Here is a 19,897-nt window from a genome sequence, read left to right on the forward strand (position 1 = left end):
CTGTGACATCCATACTATGAAGATGTATTGCGACAATCAAGCTGCGCTCCACATTGCATCAAATCCAGTGTTTCACGAGAGGACTAAACATATAGAAATTGATTGTCATTTTGTTCGTGAAAAGTTGTTGACTAAAGAAATATGTACTGAGTTTATTGGGTCAAACGATGAACTCGCAGATGTATTGTTTAAATCATTAAGGGGTCCTCGGATTGAGTTTATTTGTCCCAAGCTTGGTACATAAAATTTGTATGCTCTAGCTTGAGGGGGAGTGTTAGGATATTTATCCTATTTATCATGATTATATTGTGTCTATGGTTACTCTAATTATCATGATTATATTGTGTCTAGGGTTACTCTAATTATCATGATTATATTGTGTCTAGGGTTATTCTAATTATCATGATTATATTGTGTCTAGGGTTACTCTAATTATCATGATTATATTGTGTCTAGGTTACTCTAATTACCATGATTATATTGTGTCTAGGTTACTTTAATTATCATGTTTATATTGTGTCTAGGTTACTCTAATTATCATGTACCTTTGTATCAATTTATTATTATAAATAGAAGATTATGAGAGGGATCAATCAAGCCCTCTAGAATTATTTTCCAGTTTAGTTCTCAAGTTTGAAAATGGTGACAAAGGTGTTGTTTCATCTGAGAGATGCCAAGATACTCGCTTCCTGTGAGAACAATGTCATCGACATACACCATTAAGTAGATACATCCAGTACTTGAGTCGCGATAGAACACTGAATGATCCGCTTCATTGCGAGACATACCAAACTGTTGAACAACACAATTGAATTTACCAAACCAAGCCCGAGGAGACTGTTTTAGACCATATAAGGATTTGTGAAGACGACATACCAATCCAAATGACTCCCCCTGAGCAATAAAGTCAGGCGATTGCTCCATATAAATTTCCTCAGCAAATCACCATTAAGGAAAGCATTTTTGACATCAAGTTGGTAAAGAGGCCATTGTCGAAGAGCGGCCATGGCAATGAATAGGCGAACAGAGGTCATTTTTGCCACTAGAGAAAAAGTATCACCATAATCCAAACCAAAAATTTGTGTGTAGCCTTTGGCAACCAGTCGAGCCTTCAAACGATCAATTGTACCATCAGGGCCAACTTTGATAGCATACACCTACCTGCAACAACCAACAACAGACTTTCCAGATGGTAATTGGACAAGCTCCCAAGTTCCACTTTTCTGCAAAGCACTTAATTCTTCAAGCATGGCTTGATGTCAGCCAGGATGAGTTAAGGCATCACCCACAAACTTGGGAATTGACATAGAAGAAATGGATGAGAGACGTGTAAAAAGATGGAGATAATCTGTGGTAACGAAGAACAATATAATGGGGGGAAGGGTTATGAGTAGAGCGTATACCTTTACAGAGGGCAATGGGTAGGTCAGACTCATTTGTTGGAGCCGGAGGAGACACAGGAGGCGACACTGGAAGTGAGTCATGAGGAAAAGGATTGTGACGACTATAAACCTGAAGGGGTGGAGTTGAAGGACGATCCTGTAGGGAATGAGAGTCTAAAGGAGAAGGATCACAGAAAATAGGAATATCAACCGTAGCAGGTGGAGGTACAAAACTAGAAGATAGATGTGAAAAGTAAAACAAAGATTCATCAAAAGTGACATCAGCAGAGATAAAATGACGATTGAGGGAAGGGGAAAAACACTTATAGCCCTTTTATGACCGTGGAAATCCTAAGAAGACACATTTGTGAGATCTAGGAGATAACTTATCTAGGACATGAACAAAAACATGTAGACCCAAAAACTCTAAGAGGTAATGGATGTAGAGGGTCTTGAGGAAATAAGATAGAATGAGGGATTTTGTTATCTAGGACAGAAGACGGCATGCGATTTATAAGATAACGTGCAGTGAGAACTGCATCCCCCCAAAAACGCGAGGGTACTTGACCATGAATTAGAAGTGCACGAGTTGTTTCAATAAGGTGTCTATTCTTGCGCTCAGCCACCCCATTTTGTTGAGGGGTATAAGCACATGAGGTCTGGTGAAGAATGCCATGAGAAGCTACAAAATGTTTAAACGGTTGAGAAAGGTATCCACGACCATTATCATTGCATAAATTTTGAATAGAAACCCCAAACTGTTTTTATTTCATTGAAAAATGATTGGAAAATAGGAAACAACTCTGAACGATTCTTCATTAAAAGCAACCAAGTACATCTGGAATGGTCATCAATAAAGGTAACAAAATAATGAAATCCTAAAGTGGACTTAACTCGACTAGGTCCCCAAATATCAGAATGAACCAATGAAAAGGGGGACGACGCTCGTTGTGAAACACTACCAGGAAAGGAACTACGAGTATGCTTTCCTAACTGACAAGACTCACACGACAAACTTGATAATTTCGACGAACTCGGAACAAGTTGCTGCAGTTTGGCAAGACTAGGATGACCTATCTGAGCATGAAGAAGGGACGGTGACTCCGTGATCAAGCCAACATGTGGAGAAGGGCTGAGATGATATAGGCCATGAGACTCACATCCTGTGTCAATCATGTGTTTCGAACTCCGGTCCTGCAACCAAACAGAATCTTTGGTAAATGAAATAACACAATTAAGGGAACGAGTTAGACGACTTATGGACAATAAGTTGAAGGGAGACCCAGGGACATAAAGTACATGATCAATGGATATGGANGNAAAAATATGAACNATACCAATACCATGAGATGAGACTCTAGACCCATCAGCCATTGTTACCGAGGGTAAATTATTCGGACATGACAAGGAAGAAAACAAGGACTTGTTACCAGTGATATGATCAGTGGCGCCTAAGTAAAGGACCCAAGATCCGAGGAAGTGAGTCAGACCAACAAAAGGTGTACATAAGGGGTCCTCGGATTGACTTTATTTGTTCCAAGCTTGGTACATACAATTTGTATGCTCCAACTTGAGGGGGAGTATTAGGATATTTATCCTATTTTATCATGATTATATTGTGTCTAACGTTACTCTAATTATCATGATTACATTGTGTTTATGGTTACTGTAATTATCATGTACTCTTGTATCAATTTATTCTTATAAATAGAAGATTATGAGAAGGATCAATCAAGCCCTCTAGAATTATTTTACAGTTTAATTCTCAAGTATATCCATAAAGATATTAGCATTATTGAGGTAGGAGAAAATGCATAGAGTTTTACTTGAGAGTTTGGCAACAGTAACATGGTCTAGGAGTGGGGAAAAATTCATCCAAGAATTCAAGATATTGGTGTCACAAGCAAATTAAATCTCTAGAAGATCAATTACAGGGATTTTTCTTTGCAAGGCTGCAATCTAACATTCATAATTGGTTGCCACAACAGGATCTAAAAAGCTTGATTATTCACAAAGTGCTCTAATTGTGGGAGAAAGGCTAGCAATGAAGAAGCACACTCTCTGTAAGGAAGAAAAAACGAAAACAGAAAGGAGATTTGGCACAAAAAAATATAGTATGATGGAGGAGGAAGGGGATCCAACCATAAATAGAGTTGAAGGGGGAGATGCAGCCAAGCAACAATCAATGACATTAGAATTTTGGGATTCCAAATTACTAGATACAAAATTTTGTATGCAAAAACCACTCTCATATTGACCACCACCCAAGCCTTCAGATCTAAAATTGCAAGCAGTAGCCAATCAGTTCCCTTCATATGATAACACGTTAATGAAGATGAGCCATGAGATCAAGCTTCACATCTCCAACCTTGAGGACAAGGTTGTTCTACAGTGGGGGTGTAATGATAGGATATAATATGATAAGATATAATGTGTGCAAGATAGAAGGAAACAGATTAGAAATTAGTTGTTAGTTGATTAGTTGGTTGAGGGGCCTTTATAAGAAGGCAAAGAGGTCTTGTGTCAGGGTCAGCTTTTGATATTCGTTGTATATACAGGAGGTTGTTTCTATGGAGGGAGAGTGCTCCCTTGAGAGTTGGGTGTTGTACATTTGTATTCTTTGATTACAAGAACAATATACAGTATTCTTTTTCCAGTAACTCTGGGCATGTGTGCGGTTTTCAGTGAAGGATTGATTTCCTTACCAAAGAAATCTATCCGTTCCACTCGTGATTTTGAATCTTTCCAATATATTTTAACCAGTAGTATAGAGAACATTAATGTTAAAAGTACATTAAAAAGTCTGTTTTAAGTATGCCTTAAGTTAAAAACACATCAACATTTCAACACGTAAATTTCAATGCTATTCTAACATTCAATGGCCATCAAATAATGATGACCAAAAACAATGCTTGACCTGAATATCTTGAACACGTTCTTGACTTAACATTTATTTATTGCTTGGAAATTGCTTACCGCAAAACCTGAGTTATGAAGTGCTGGGGCAGCCAAGTTGTGAACAACAAGATTTAAAAGTTGCACCATGTATCTGCTTTGCAAGATGCAAACATGAAATAACAGGTTACTATGCAACAAAAAATATTCTAATTTATAATTAAAGCAACAATAAGGAATTTTCTAATTGACATGAATATATTACAATTGTTTTTTTAGAACAAAAGTGTTGTCTACCCCAGATATAATTCACTTTTAAAAATGCACTATGCATGCAGATAAGACCTTAGACAAAAGAAAAAGAAATGCTTACCCCAACGAAGCAGAAAGCTCTTCTGATGGAACAGAGTGGGGATCAAGTGCTCTGGGTAATCGTGCATTGCAAATTTGATCATATTGGCCACGACGACCATCCCTTATCTCTCCCTCTATGGCCACCTGACACCAGAATGACAAGAACACCACAGCAATGTTTGAAATAGGCATAATAACGCAGCATATAACGCTATAGTTTACTTCATTCTTATTATGTATCACAGAGACAGCAATTTATTATTTCAGACCAAAAACCTATCCATTATAAAAGAGATGCCAGCATCTCAAGTTTCACCTATAGGTAGGTTTTTCTTAAATTTTAAGAACATCAAACAAATCTTTTTATCTTTATTTTTCAACAATGGTTTTTGTAGTGACATAACATTAGTACTGCTATTTCCTTGAGCAAAATATATACAAAAGAAAAAAAAAAATCAAGAAAGGTCGTAATATTTGCAATTCATTTCAATTAACCAAACTTTTGAAACGTATAGAAATGTTAAATTAAGAATAACGCACTCTCTTCCAGCTTCAACCAGTGAAGAAACCGTGACAATATAATAGCCACACATATTCATCCAAACCTGCTTAAATACACCATTTTTCCTTGTGGTGATGATGCTGATTGTTCTAAAGTGACAAGATGGTATAAAAAATGTTAGAAGAACAAATAGTGAGTTGCCAGAGCAAATATCTATGACAAATCCACAATGCATATGATTACTGTAATGAATTCAAGTCCCACTGTATTCTACCCGAGTAATAAGCACAATAACTGACAATCAGAGAAAATTCAACTAAAAGAATCAAACACATATTCACTGACTCATACCAAAATAAAATTAATCATCACTGGTTTATATTACCCGACGTTGTGGAAATAACTTGCATATCTGTTTTATCACCACAGACTGCTTGTGAAGACGTTCAGAGGTAATTGCCACCTGCAAAATAAATTTATAAAGGTAAATTTCGAGCTTACATGAAACGCAACAGATACTCCATCTATGACTTTAAAAAGAAAACATCAAGCCAATATAAATCTTTAACCTTGACATGTGATTGACTCTTAAGGAAAAGCCGAACAGTTTTAAATACTATTTTTTATATCATATTATTTTAATTGGAAAACCAGTACTATGCACAACACAAGAATACCAAATATTAAAAGTAACCATTAAAAACAGTGCTCACATGCCCTAGGCTCTGGGTGCATATAAGATTGGGGTAGAACTTCTCAAGTTGTTCCACTCGATTCTTTTCCAACTGTAAAGAGAAAAAATAAATCATCTAGCATCAACATATACATTCAAATTATACTAGACCAATAATACCAATATGATCATAGCAATAGCACTGGTGCAGTAAAGTCAAAAACAGTATCTGAAGTACCGTAGAAAGGGCAGATTCAAGTAACCCAAATTTAAGTTTCAGATCAGCAGACACAGACTCTATCTTAGCTCTTCCTGTGATGTTAAACATTACTTTAGGTTCAAAGTGAAATTTCCATCTATAGAAATTTATATTGTGTACAAAGGTTTTAAACCTTGAGTAACTTGTTCATTACTGCGACGAAGTTTCTCCTTCAACCTTGCAAGCTTTTCATTTTGAAGCACTCTCCAATTCGCTTGGTCATCTCCCTTTCCCTTATCCACATTATGAATGAAACAATTAGAACAACTAAATACCGATGTCACCAGGTGCCTTGTAGAAATATATGGATGTAGCATAGCACATTAGCCACCAATCGTATATTCCAAACTACACATTAGTCAACAATGGCCAAAGCAATAAAAAAATTGGCACTGAGATTCATGGAGAAAGAAAAAGGGTACTAAGATAAGCATGCAGAGCAAAAGGCAAAACCAATAGAAAATAATCATGTTATTTATACCACTTACAAGTAACTTAATAGATTGGGAGCAGGAATAGGAATTAAATTTTAATCTGGGGTGCATTACACAATGCCTATCAGAGGTAACTGCAGTCAGAGAATAAAAATAACAGAATTGAGGGACATGAAGGCAAGTGTCCAGAGAGCAGAGCTCTCCCAAGCAAGAGAGGAATCTCTCTGCTCCAAATATCCACTAACAGATCTCAAGGATAATCCAAACATTATTACAAAGGGAAAATATAACCAACGCAGTCCCCTCTAACAAAATCAGCCATTCCCCAAATACCCCTCCTTTACTTATCAAACTCTAATAAAAATATCCCTAAACAATAAATCTTGCTTCTTATTCTTGGGCCTATCACTATAGACCCGAAAGCTTATTCCACCTGTAGGAGTGGTTTCTATCAATACTCTGCCCAACAGAATTAGACTTGTCCTCAAGGTTGAAATCTGGAAAATTAGTTCAAATGTTTGTTGCAAACTCCCAATGGCTTCCTTGACAGGTTGTGACTTTCTAAGGATATTCTGCAGAACGGGTTGAGTCTTGCCTACTCACACAGCAAACACTGCCTCTGGGCTGGAAGGTCTGCCACAGCAGATATAAGACCAGGGGACATGGCTGCTAAAGGAGATCCCTTGGTGACGGATTGTTTCAGTAAAGACATGTGAAAAATCGGGTGAATCTGAGGAGGGTCAATTAACCGCAGCTTGCATTCAATGGCACCAACCTTAGGAAGAACTTAAAATAGTTCATAGTAGTGGGGAGTTTGGAATTGATGCAGCAAGCCATTGAAAGTTGGCTATGGGGCCAGAGCTTGACTTACACCTCTCATGTTTAGAAGAAAAATAATTTCTCTTATTCAGTCTCAATACATACATCTGATATATATATATATATATATATATATATATATATATATATATATATATATATATAGAGAGAGAGAGAGAGAGAGAGAGAATTAAGCACTGCCTATTCAGGGAAACAAATCCCTAAGATTGTTGGACTGATATGCTAGTAATAAAATCAAGATACAACCAATCTACAAAGTTAAAAACAATTGGAGTCAAATCTGAAACTTCCTAAAATATATCGACAACACCCAATCTCTGACACTAAGTTGGTGATGCCTGTTAGCATTCTTTATGGTTTGCTGAGGTCGATGGAGATGTTACTTCAATTGTCACAGTTCTTCATCCCAGCAATCAAAACAGCAGTAATCGAGTCCACTGAAGCTTAATCAAGAAGGTACTGGTTTATGAAGGATGGAGGCCACAGACAATTTTAAAGGGTGTTGAACTTGTAGTAGTAAGAAAAGAGTTGTTGTACTAGAATTCAGCCCAAGTGAGCCACATGTACCATTTGACTGGTTGCTCGAAGTAAAAGCAACACAAAAATATTCAAACAATAATTCACCACTTCCTTTAGTCGATTTGTTTGTGGAGATGAAATAATTCACTCCATAAGCTAACCAAGAAAAAGGGGATAGCTACCTCACGAACTAAAGCTTATGCAACGAACCTCTCTGTAAAATGATGCTTTAGGGAAAGCAAATGCACATATTTGGACAATTTGCCTATGACCACTAGTATCATCACAAATCCATCTAAGCATGGCAGACCCATGATAAAATCAAGGGAAAATATCTACCCAAACAGCATTGGGGATGGTAATGGGATAGGGTAACCCAGTACGAGACATCACCCAATATTTGTTACACTAACAAACGTCACACTTGCCCATGTATCATTATGATTTGTTTGATTCCCTTCCAAAAGAAGTCAGCAGCAAGGTTGTGTCTTAGTAAAACCATACAAAGGTAGAACTTGCATGGAGCACACTTTCAAAAACAAGAACCCATTGCAACAAGAGTAATTGGTGGAGTAGGAGCATTACCAATTTCTTGGACATATCCTAGATGGAGAAGTACATATCATCCTTCATAAGCCTTCCCACATGATCCTCTCCAGAGAAGGAGGGAAGGTCCACTCATTTGGCATGTACAGTTTCATTAAAGAGGTTGATTTTTGTGTTCGAGATTTAGGAGAGGAAATGAGAATCAAGAGTCATGTTGTGCACATCTCATCAGCAATGGTCCAAATAGAGAATGAGAGGTCAACGATAATGGAGAAAGAAGTCAAGCTTCTAGTAGTGTGACTTCATCATTCCAAATTGTGCAATGATGGTGGCTTCACGGGACTGGATTGCAAGCTTAATCAGTGAGGCCAAATTCAAGGATGTTGAGAGGCTATGACATCATTCTTATACTCAAATGCATGGTCATCAAACTCTCGAGTTAACTTGTAAACTCGTACGAGTATACATTCCTAGACATGGCTTCNGAGTTAACTCGGAAGTAAACTCATTTTCTACGTAAACTCGATAGAATCGACTGTAAAATCAGTAGGATCATGTAGAATCGCGAGTTTGGAACGATTCTGCGAGCTTGAAAGTTATATATTTAATGAAATGCATCAAAATTAATGACAATAATCTAAGTATTTATGTTTTATAATACTTAGTTTTATGAACAATATAACTATAAATTTTATTTATTTAAAGTTATATAATTTTGTAGACTTATTTGAATTAAGATATTATGTATATAATTCTTTTCATCTGAAGTAAACTCTTACGAGCTTACGAGTCGAGTATACTCGACTCTCACGAGTTTACTCAACTCTCACAAGTTTACGCAAACTCTCGAATTTGATAACCTTGCTCAAATGCGAATGGACAAGCTTCTCTCAATAAAAGCACCAATGATAAAATTTGTATTATTCTTATACTCAAATGCGAATGGACAAGCTTCTCTCAATGAAAACACCAACGATACAATGTGTATCAAAGGTGCCTACACATAGAATGAAAATACAAAATAGAGAGACAAGAGGACGAGTTTCCAAAGAGAAGCAAGAGAGGAATCTCTTTGCTCCAAATATCCACAAACGGATCCTAAGGATAATTCCAATATTCTTACAAAGGAAAAATATAGCCAACCACACTCCTGCCATCCCCCAAATATTGTTCCTTTGCTAACCGGAACAGAATTAGCCCAAAACAGAAATATCACTAAACAATCCATCCTATAAGACTGTCAAACAAAATACCGGCAAGTGAAGTCCTATATGACTGCAATAGTACAGGTAATACATAATGTACACTAGGGAATATCTTCCTTTCGCTGCCACCATTGAATTAAAGGTTTCCTATAATTCATTGATGTATTTATTTTACTCTTTTTCATCTAATATTTGCACATTCCCCATACCCCTAAGCTTAAAAATTTTTTTGCACTCCATGCATTTAAAATACAATTGAAGAGGAACATATTAATTTTCAAACATCTACTAACTTAGAATCATGCGATTTAGTGTATTACAAGACAAGCCGTAATTCAAACCTTGCGGACTAGAACATCGCTTAATTTTGAGTACAAAGAATCTCGACGGCCTTTCAGCAACTTCAAGGAAGTATTATACTCATTCAACCTAAAAATATCATCAAAATCAAATAAATAAACAAATCAACCAATCAAATACACGAAACGCAATAACATAAAAATTGCACTAAAGAAAACCTGTAGTTAACACAGATAGAACAAATAGAAGCTTGATTCGAATTATCGCATATGGCACAGTTACTCGTTTTCCTCGTCATATTCAGCTTCTTACGAAGAACAGTGTGTCCTACCGTGTCGAATGGCGTGGATTTCTCAAATTAGCTAAAGAAACTACGAAGGAACTGCAGTTTTGCGTTGGATAAGGTTAATTATAGGTTTGGGAAATGAATTGACCATGAAGAAATGTAGTGAGTGAGAAAAAACGAAGGGAAAGTCAAACTTCGACCTAACACGAAGAGATGAAGAAGAGAATGGCGGAAGCAATGGCCACGCACCAGCTCGTAATCACATCTCCGTTTTCAGTTGTAAATATAGCAAGATAAGATCTAATTCGGTTTTTGTTTTCATTAATTAATCAAAACGGAGAAGAAAGAAATTATTGGTATTTTTATTTTAAAATTAAAAATACATATTAATATATTAATTTGACTCTATTTACAAAAATAACCCGATCGTAGTCACATCTCCGATTTCATTTGTAAATATAGCAAGATAAAATCTAATTAGTTTTTCTTTTAATTAATTAATCAAAACAAAGGAGAAAGGGATTATTGGTATAAAAAAAAGGACATGAAATTATCAGAGTATGTTCCAAAATAAAATATTTTCCATCCACAAATTGTTTTCTTAAAATTATAAGAACATGAATAATACAGATAAAACTTTCTTTTAAATTTTTTTTTTTGAAAACTTTAATAACTCTATCAGAAATAGTTTAAGGAAGTTTCCATCTTTTTTAATCATAAAATTATTTTCAGAAATAGAAAAAACAGTTTTATTTTAGTGCATAAAAAAATATATAATATAATACTATTTAACAATTGAAAAATATAAATTTATTGAATATTAAATAGACTATAAAACCTTATTAAGAAATCGATGTGGAAACGTTTCATATTTATCAAAAAAAAAAATATATATATATATATATATATATAATCTTTTTAAATTTATTAAACATAATTATAAAATTATAAATATAAAATATGAAATCATAAAACTATAAAATTATAAAATTATAAAATTATAAAATTATAAAATTATAAAATTATAAAATTATAAAATTATAAAATTATAAAATTATAAAATTATAAAATTATAAAATTATAAAATTATAAAATTATAAAATTATAAAATTATAAAATTATAAAATTATAAAATTATAAAGTTATAAAATTATAAAATTATAAAATTATAAAATTATAAAATTATAAAATTATAAAATTATAAAGTTATAAAATTAGAATATATGACAATTATAACGCCCTTGATTTGGATTTCACAAAAACGTGTAAAATTTTAAAATTTTCACAATTATGAATAAAATCACTTTATTTTAATCGAATAAGATCTATAAAGAAAATTTCTTTCATATTCCTCATGGTTATTCAATGTTTACAATTCAGAGATTAAATATGAAAGTATATGCGAATCATACATTAAATATAAATGTTTTCTTATGAATTTTCTAATAAAAGTTTTATAATTTTAATATAGAAATTATTCAAATTCATCACCAACATAAAAAATTTAATACAATCTTTTACATAAAATGGATAAACTTTAAATAAACTCCTATCCTCAAATCCCTCTCTCATCACTCTTATTAGATATTATAAAAGTGTGACAAAATTTAAAATTTAGAAAGATCGAAGATAAATAAAAAAATTATTAAAAGAAAACTTATTACATTTTAAATAAAATGTATCAATCACTATATAATTGTCAAAGATGGATAAATTTGTCTACGAAAGACAAATTTTGAGAATGTTAAAGAAACTTGAATTATTATGACTTCAAAATTACATCTTTCACAATTCAATTAGATAAGTAAATATTTATTACATCTTTCACATTACTCTAATAATTTCTAGAACATTAAAATAAGATTTCCATAATATCTCTCTTCTTAATTGTGATGACATACATTATACAATCATTGCAAGTACATAGATAAATAAACACGAAGAACAAAAGCAAGCTAACATTTACGACATATATATAATTAGTATAACACATATAGCATCCATCAAAACTAGTAATTAAATTCAACATATCACAACAACTACCTTAAGTTTAATTAATTGGTCATGCTTTTATATTAGTTTAACAATGTTTTTAATATTTTTTTACCATATAGTAAAAGTAAAAAAAATTACATTTTAGAATTAGTTTAAGACAAGGTCCGACACTTAGATTCGTGAACCAAGAGAGAAAATACACACATGAGATAACATATTGTCAAATATGACCTTTGCTAACTATTTTAATTATAACTTTTTCTAAACCTCTAATTGAGATGATTCTTGTTTTATTGGAATCTAGACTCAAAAATCTATCCAATGACCACTAATTCGTAATTTTTAGACCACTAAGCTAGTTATAATTAAATTCCTAAAATCAAAGTTTTAATCACGTTTTTCTGTATTTTTAGCTATAACCTTTGTTGATTATTTTAATCATAACTTTTTCCATAGACTTCCAATTGATATGATTCTTGTTTTATACAAAAAAAAAAAATCTTTGATGTGAAGCAAAGGTGTTAAAGAATGTTATGCTGGAAGAAGTCAACAAACTATTTGTGGGAAACGGTAGAGATAACGCAAGTGTGTGGAAAAAGAAAGATAACACGTTTTAGGGAGAAAAGAAGAATAGGTCATTGTCTTTAACACCCAAAAGCATAAGATTAAATGTACCATATAAATTATGATGTATTAAATGTGTATAATGACTTAATAAAAGTATCTATACATATTATGACAATCTAACTGACCGAATAAAATACTAAACTCATACATTTAACACTTAAACATCTTACCACTATCATATAAAAAAAATCACTATTTGAGTCATGTAGAGAAATATCTATTATAACATTTTGGGGTCTCACATTTTCTCTCTCTACAAAAATTTTCGTCCTCGAAAATTGAATTACCTACACTTATATTCTTCTAAATAAAAGATTTTTTTTTTTTAAGTTTCACTATATTAAACTTCTTTATTTAACCATTTCATCTTTAGAACGTTTTGTTCTCATGATTATTTAAATTATTCATTGTCTAACACTGTAGTACCAAATATAGAAGTACATGTTAAATTCTTCAAATTTTCTTAACCAAAAACATCTCTTGCTTTACTCTACATCCAATGAAAACACAAATTGATTTTGGCATCACTAAGCTACATTGTTATTTCCTTTTTGTTTACCAAACACTATGATAATTCCAAATAATAATTGGCTTTCCCATTTCTATAGGAGGCACAATGCTACCCCAAACTATCAAAATTTCCACTCCCTCACATTAACATTGGTATAGTAAAATACTATTTAGTGGCAATCCGATTTTTCACCAAGATTTAGTGTTTTCATAAGGCTAAAACGTTCAAGTGCAATACCACACAATCAAAATAGAGAAAACATTAATATGCATTCGATTTAAAATCAATCATATGATCAATCCCCTTATCTAAGTAGTCCCAACATCTTATCATTCTGCCTACTTACCAAAGCAACGTAGTATCAATTCCCTCTGCCCACTTACCATAGTGACACAATATTACAATACTGTTTACTTACCAAAGTAACACAATATAGGTTCTTCCACCTACTTACCAAAGTAGCACAATATAATCACTCTGCCTACTTACCAAAATAACACAATTTATATTATTCTCTTACTCTCTTCATCCATCATACCATCATGCCTATTTACTAAAGTAGAGCAGTTCCCAATTCTCTTATCTGCTTGTCAAAGTAGTATAATATCAGACTCGTCTGCCTACTTACCAAAGTAGCACAGTGCTTTGATCCCTCTACCTACTTACCAAAGTATCACAAACCAATTTTCTTCTGCCTACTTATCAAAGTAGCACAGTGCTTTGATCTTTCTGCCTACTTACCAAAGTAGGACAGTGCTTTGATCCCTCTGCCTACTTACCAAAGTAGCACAGACCAACTTTCTTCTGCCTACTTATCAAAGTAGCACAATGCTTTGATCTTTCTGTCTACTTACCAAAGTAGCGCAAACCCAAAAGAATATGTATCTCAATCAAACTCACATTTTAATCATATTGCATCATGACTTGAATACGATAAAATCATATATATCTCATTTCCATATATCATTTTACATCCTAAAACATAATCCACAACATTTCTCATCCGACATATGCATCAAAACCAGTTTAAAACAACCAAAATGCACTTTGTGTCTTGCACCACTCGCCTAAACGAATGACTTCACTCGCTCAAGCGAGTGAACTTGCTTAGTCCAACACAAAATCATTTCCAGTCCAAAACAAATTTGTTTTATTTTTTCCAAGTCCCTCTACCCAGTCCCCTGACATTCTAGACTTCCTAAACCAACCAGATTCAACCATTATCACCATAGATGCCATACATATACATATACATGAAGAATTCATGTTCTAACTCCATAAAACTCGTTTTCAGAATTCAAATCACAAACAACAATCACTTTCATCAGTGTCCTTCCAATCCAAGAAGCAAATGCACTATAATGGTTGTGGTTTTTACAACAAGAAATTTATGTTAGGAAACAGGTGTTGGGTGTCGCGGCCCATACAAATTTGATTACATATTAGAAGTGCAGTATAGCTAGGGAATGACCCCTAGGTCGTCTCCCAAAGACAAATTTTGCAGTTCGAGAATCGAGTCTAAAGTGTTTTTGTGAATGCAATTAGACTAAATTAAAATGCGCAAATTAAACCTAACTAACAGGATTGAAACGGTTGGATACTAAAGCTAACATTATGACTAAATTATCACAACTAAAAATAGAAACCATTAAAGTAAAAGAAAAGACTAAACCTAACATTGTAACAAACAAATATCTAAACACAGTTAAAACTATTAAATGCAAAACTAAATTAAAAAGATCAAACACAATTAAACATATAATATCAAATATTCTATGACAAAGGAAATAAGAAATCATAAACTTTCCCTACCAATTGACGTCATCTCCTTTGTTTATGCCTTTAAAATGAAAGAAAACATATTCCTCCTTCTGGGCAATGACTGTGCCTTACTCCTAAAAACCCAAGGACATCCGCTGCTCCCAATGCCAAAACATAAAAATGGTTTGCTTACTACGTGTGCTCTCAGCCGTGAATGCTGCTACCACTTTTTCATTCAAAGGAAATTAAAGGAGATGTGCATTCAATTGAAACGTGACCTTCCAAAGTGAATCACCATGTTTTCCACATCACAGCTGCACTTATCCCCATCTAATCATCACGTGTACACAAGGAGAGAAAAGTGAAATGCTTAAATTTTTTTTTTTAAGAATAAGACAACCACTGCAAGGGAATTAACGTGATTTGCTTCATGAAGAAAGGAATCAATTGCCTCCAAAAATAAATCCCAGTAGCCATGACTTCACACACATTCTCCCATCAAATCACCTCTTCATTCACCAAATAAATTAAAAGAAAAACAAGTTATTATAAGCTGCCAACTATCCCATCACTGGACCCACACTCACCATTTTTACCTCTCAATCCAAAAAGAAAAATGAAAACTGAATGTGCTTAAGGAAGGTTCCATCCAGACAGTAATTACTTGCTAAAATAAGGCTCCCCTTTGACCAAGAGATTCATAACTCTGCACACTCACCTACTCATTCAACCGAAACCATCATCAATCTACTTGCCATTTCACTAAAATAAAAATAAGAAAGCTAACATGTCCCATCCTTCTCAGCTGGCCGAGACTTCCAATCTTCTCTTCATTCTAGCCATGAAAAACCGTGACAAGTGGTATATCCCAGCAAAGAAAACATTTCAGCCAAAATAAAAAAAAAATTGTCGAGTCTGGAAAAATGCAAAGTGGCGGCTCTCAAACGTTCCAGCTCTGCTGCTTGAAAAGAATGTGACAGTAGCTAGCTATTCTTCATTCACACAAACAATGCTTAAATAAAAGCTTACAAAAAGAAAGTGCTATTTCATTCAAAGAACCGTGAACCACATTCTCTTGCCAAAATATTGTTCCAGAGCAAATGAAAAAAAAAATGCCAAGAGATAGAGCTTCAATGCAAGTGACGACTGGCTCCTCTTTGCAAGGCCATGTGTCTTCAAAAATTAGGGTGGGGTCCACCCAAAAACCCTAGGGTAGGACATGTGTCTCACAAAGTTGAGCTTCTACAAAATTGCCACTATGGCCAATGATGGAAAGAGTTTGTCTAAAACGTTCTAACAATTAAAATTACAATACAATTAAAATTTAAAATGTCTAATTTGAGAGTCTTGAATTTATTTGGTGTCCTCCAAATGTCCCAAATTGTGTTTCCAAAATTTTCCCTGAAAATAATAATGCAAATAATTAGCTCAGAAAATTCAAATTAATTAAAATTAGAATTTCCGGTCAAATTAAGCACTATTAGCGAAAACGGGAAAATACCGGACATTTAAGCACAATTCCCTGATTAATTCTAGCACAATAAACTAAGTGAAATCAATAAAATATCGACTCATCAAAATAGACCACACTTAGTCTTTTGCACTCCTGCGCAAAACCAAGACGAAAACTAGGGAACTATTCAAACATCAGGCAATTGACATAGACTCAGCACACAGAGAAGAAAGACTCACAAGGGAACACAACAAACAAAATTACAGTCCTCAAGAAATCTGGACAAGGAAAAGAAGTAGACAGTATCCACATAGAAAATGAGAAAGCATATACTCATGAAGTCATCAAAGCAATTCCAAGCATGGAAAAATGATCAGTCAGCTCAAGAGGTGAATCAAAAGTAACAGAACCTCATAGATGAACTATCAGTATTTCTCTCAAGTGTCTAAGGTAAACAATGTCAACTCAATGCACTCAAGAAAGCAAGCAACAAACAGACTTGGCAAGCCTCTAATATCAACACTCAAAACATATGCATGTTCAAATCAAGAGGTCTTTTATGGATGTAATGGGGCTAAGGAAAAGGAAGGATAAATATGGATAAGAAGTTACAAACCAAAAGAAATAGAGGAGCAACGGGGAACAAGTGTAAACAATCAAATAACACCCAAACCCTCTAATTCAATCCTCTTCTTGACTCCATCACTCACAAATTTTTTATTTTTCTCATTTTTCTGTATTTTATTTTCTTTTTTTTTCTCATCTTGTCTCTTTTCTTTTCTCTCTTTTCAGAACAAGACTCAGAGGCAAGATGTACACAACATATTTACAAAAATAAAAACAAGAAAAGGAACCAACTAGCCAATTCATCTTAATCCCCCGGGAGACCACACTTATTTCCAAAACAATTCCAAAGCTCCAAAATTCCCTAAGGTTAAGGTAATCATGGTTTTTCACTTAGGGCTAGTGTATGAGCTTCAAAACAAAGAACTGGGGAAAGTAAAGGCTCAAAGGGGCTATTAAAGGATCAAAACAAGGTAGACTCATTTGGCTAGAGAGGCTCAACAACAAAACTGCCTTTATCACTTCCAAACATGCATATCAATCAAGAAACATCAAAAAGAGTCAAGCCAAGGCATATGTGCAAGCAATTCAGAGACATATCAAACACAAGAAAGAATATCAAGTGGCTCAAGTCTCACACAGGGTAATTCTGTCACAATCAATCCAACCTCTCAAACATCATAATCATCTTTCCAAGCAAAGAAAAGCATGAATTTCAAGCAAATCAGAGTATCAATGAAGTGAAAGACAAGTCTACAACCTAAACCAAGTCCAGAAATCATGAGAAACATGCAAAACTGCACACAAGACAAAACAAAAACTACGTAGAAAACAAAAAATTTAACGCAGAAAACATAAAATAACAACGAAAAATTAGAATCTCCCCCAATAGACCACACTTAAACTACACAGTGTCCTCAATGTGTCACAAGCATAAGATCACAATGATAACAAACAACAGATCAAGGACAAGGGCAATAAGAGCGGGAAAGGAGGAGGAGAAGGGAAAAGAAAAATCCCCTAATCATGGTGGCAGTTGCCAATTTTGGACTTTCAGGGAGATGTCTTTCACCACAGGATTCAGCAAGGAGGTGTTGAGGAAGAACTGCTTCATCCTCCATATTTGATCGAGTAGGGAGATGTCCTCCACAGCTGGATCTAAGAAGCAGTTATTGTTGATGAGTGAGTTCAGTTGGTGCCCAATGATATTCAAGCTTTTGTGTACATTGGCACCCTTGTCTTCCACCGTGGGTGTTTGTTGATCAAATTCATGTGTACCTCCTGCAACATGGTTAGTGCAATGTGGTTCCAAAGAAATGATATGCAGAGGTATAACACCCAATCCAAATGTAACAGGCTGAACCTTAGATAAACTCTCAGAACATGAATCAAATTCAAATGAAGAAACAATATCAACAATAGGCTCAGATTCATGTTCAGTGCATGGAGAACAAACATTCATATGTGATATCAAACAATGGTTCTCATCATGCAAAGAGGTAGAATTAAAATCATGCTCATCAACATACCTATCATCAGCATAATCATCAACAACAAAATCAATAATAGGTATGTTTACCTCCACTTCCTTGAAAGTTGGTAGAGTGGTGGAAGGTGAAGCTGGTCTACCTATCTCAAAAGTGTTGCTCATATCTGCCTGGTCCTCCAAATCTTCATCAGTCTCTTCAAGTGCAAGAGTAGGGACATAGGAGGGTGGGAAAGTAGGTGGCACAATAGTTAGCTCATGACTCTGCTCCCCATCTCCTATGTGGATGGCACCAACATCATCTGGAAGCTGAACAACCTGAAATGGTGATTCCTCTAAAACATAAGATTGTTCCTCAGTGAGCTGAGTGGCCATCTGCCCCATCTAATCAGTCAAACTCTGAATGGAAGCTCTGGTCTCCTGTTGAAACTCCATGTTCTCTTGCCGGAACTGAATGTTCAGAATAGTCATTTGCTCCAATAACTCCTTCAATGTAGGCTCAGAAGTAGTGGAAAGATGAGGAGTTGCTTGGGCAGGCTCATGAAACTGCAACTGCTGTGGTTCCTGGACAGGGGGAGGCATACAAGCACTCTGTAATGGTGGTTCTTGATATTGAAGTTGTGAAGTACCATACCATCCTAGGTTAGGATCATTCCACCCAAGATCATTGCTATATGAATCAAAATGATGCTGAGTAGGGCAAAATCTTTCCAAAAACCGATGCTTAAGATCTTCCTAATTGGCCTTGAATTCTGGAGGAAGATAATAAAGTCCTTCCCATGCTACTTCTTTTACCGAATGCAAAAATGCCTTTAAGAAAATGCGATCATCTCGGACATGTGGAGGTTTCATTTCAGAGCAAATGCATTGGAACCTCTCCAAATGTCTATGTGGGCATTCACCTACAGAACCATAAAACCTAGGCAGCAAATCTCTCAGTCTAGAGGTGAGAACGCAATGAACATCATCCTCACTATGTGAAACTGGCTCCCAAAGAGCACTCTCAAGAATGAGAGGATAAGTCATATTGTTCTCAAAATAAAAGTCAGTAGAATATGGATGAGAAGCAATATCAGAGTTAAATGTAGAAGGAGAATCAAAGTCATGGACATAGGCAGAATAAGCATTATTCACAGAATCAAAATAGGTAGACATGTAGAAAAAAGAGGGGGGGGGGAAAGAAGAATGGAATGAAAATATACAACTAAAGCTGTCTAAATGCAACACATATGACACGACACACAAAACGAAACAACACACTCATAACACGAGACAAAACACAACACACACAAACACAACAAAAGA

The 19,897-nt window shown here is 34.6% G+C and overlaps 1 protein-coding gene across 2 annotated transcripts in view; it reads right to left on the reverse strand.

Moving 5' to 3' along the window:
• LOC106755057 overlaps positions 1-10,507 on the reverse strand; it is a 21,470-nt gene extending 10,963 nt beyond the window's left edge. The window contains exons 1-9 of one of the 2 annotated variants that reach the window (XM_014637155.2): positions 10,396-10,507; positions 10,128-10,291; positions 9,951-10,038; positions 6,199-6,298; positions 6,045-6,118; positions 5,847-5,918; positions 5,519-5,596; positions 4,651-4,775; positions 4,359-4,431 (exon numbers count right to left, since the gene is read on the reverse strand). In XM_014637155.2, the coding sequence (XP_014492641.1) occupies positions 4,359-4,431; positions 4,651-4,775; positions 5,519-5,596; positions 5,847-5,918; positions 6,045-6,118; positions 6,199-6,298; positions 9,951-10,038; positions 10,128-10,207 (690 nt within the window). In that variant the 5' untranslated portion in view covers positions 10,208-10,291; positions 10,396-10,507. Of the gene's footprint in view, positions 1-4,358; positions 4,432-4,650; positions 4,776-5,518; positions 5,597-5,846; positions 5,919-6,044; positions 6,119-6,198; positions 6,299-9,950; positions 10,039-10,127 lie in introns of both variants that reach the window. The other variant, XM_014637154.2, reaches the window with a different exon arrangement.
• Between the last annotated feature and the right edge of the window lie 9,390 nt (positions 10,508-19,897).

This window comes from Vigna radiata, unplaced genomic scaffold (genome assembly GCF_000741045.1).
Source record: "Vigna radiata var. radiata cultivar VC1973A unplaced genomic scaffold, Vradiata_ver6 scaffold_269, whole genome shotgun sequence".
NCBI lineage: Eukaryota > Viridiplantae > Streptophyta > Magnoliopsida > Fabales > Fabaceae > Vigna > Vigna radiata.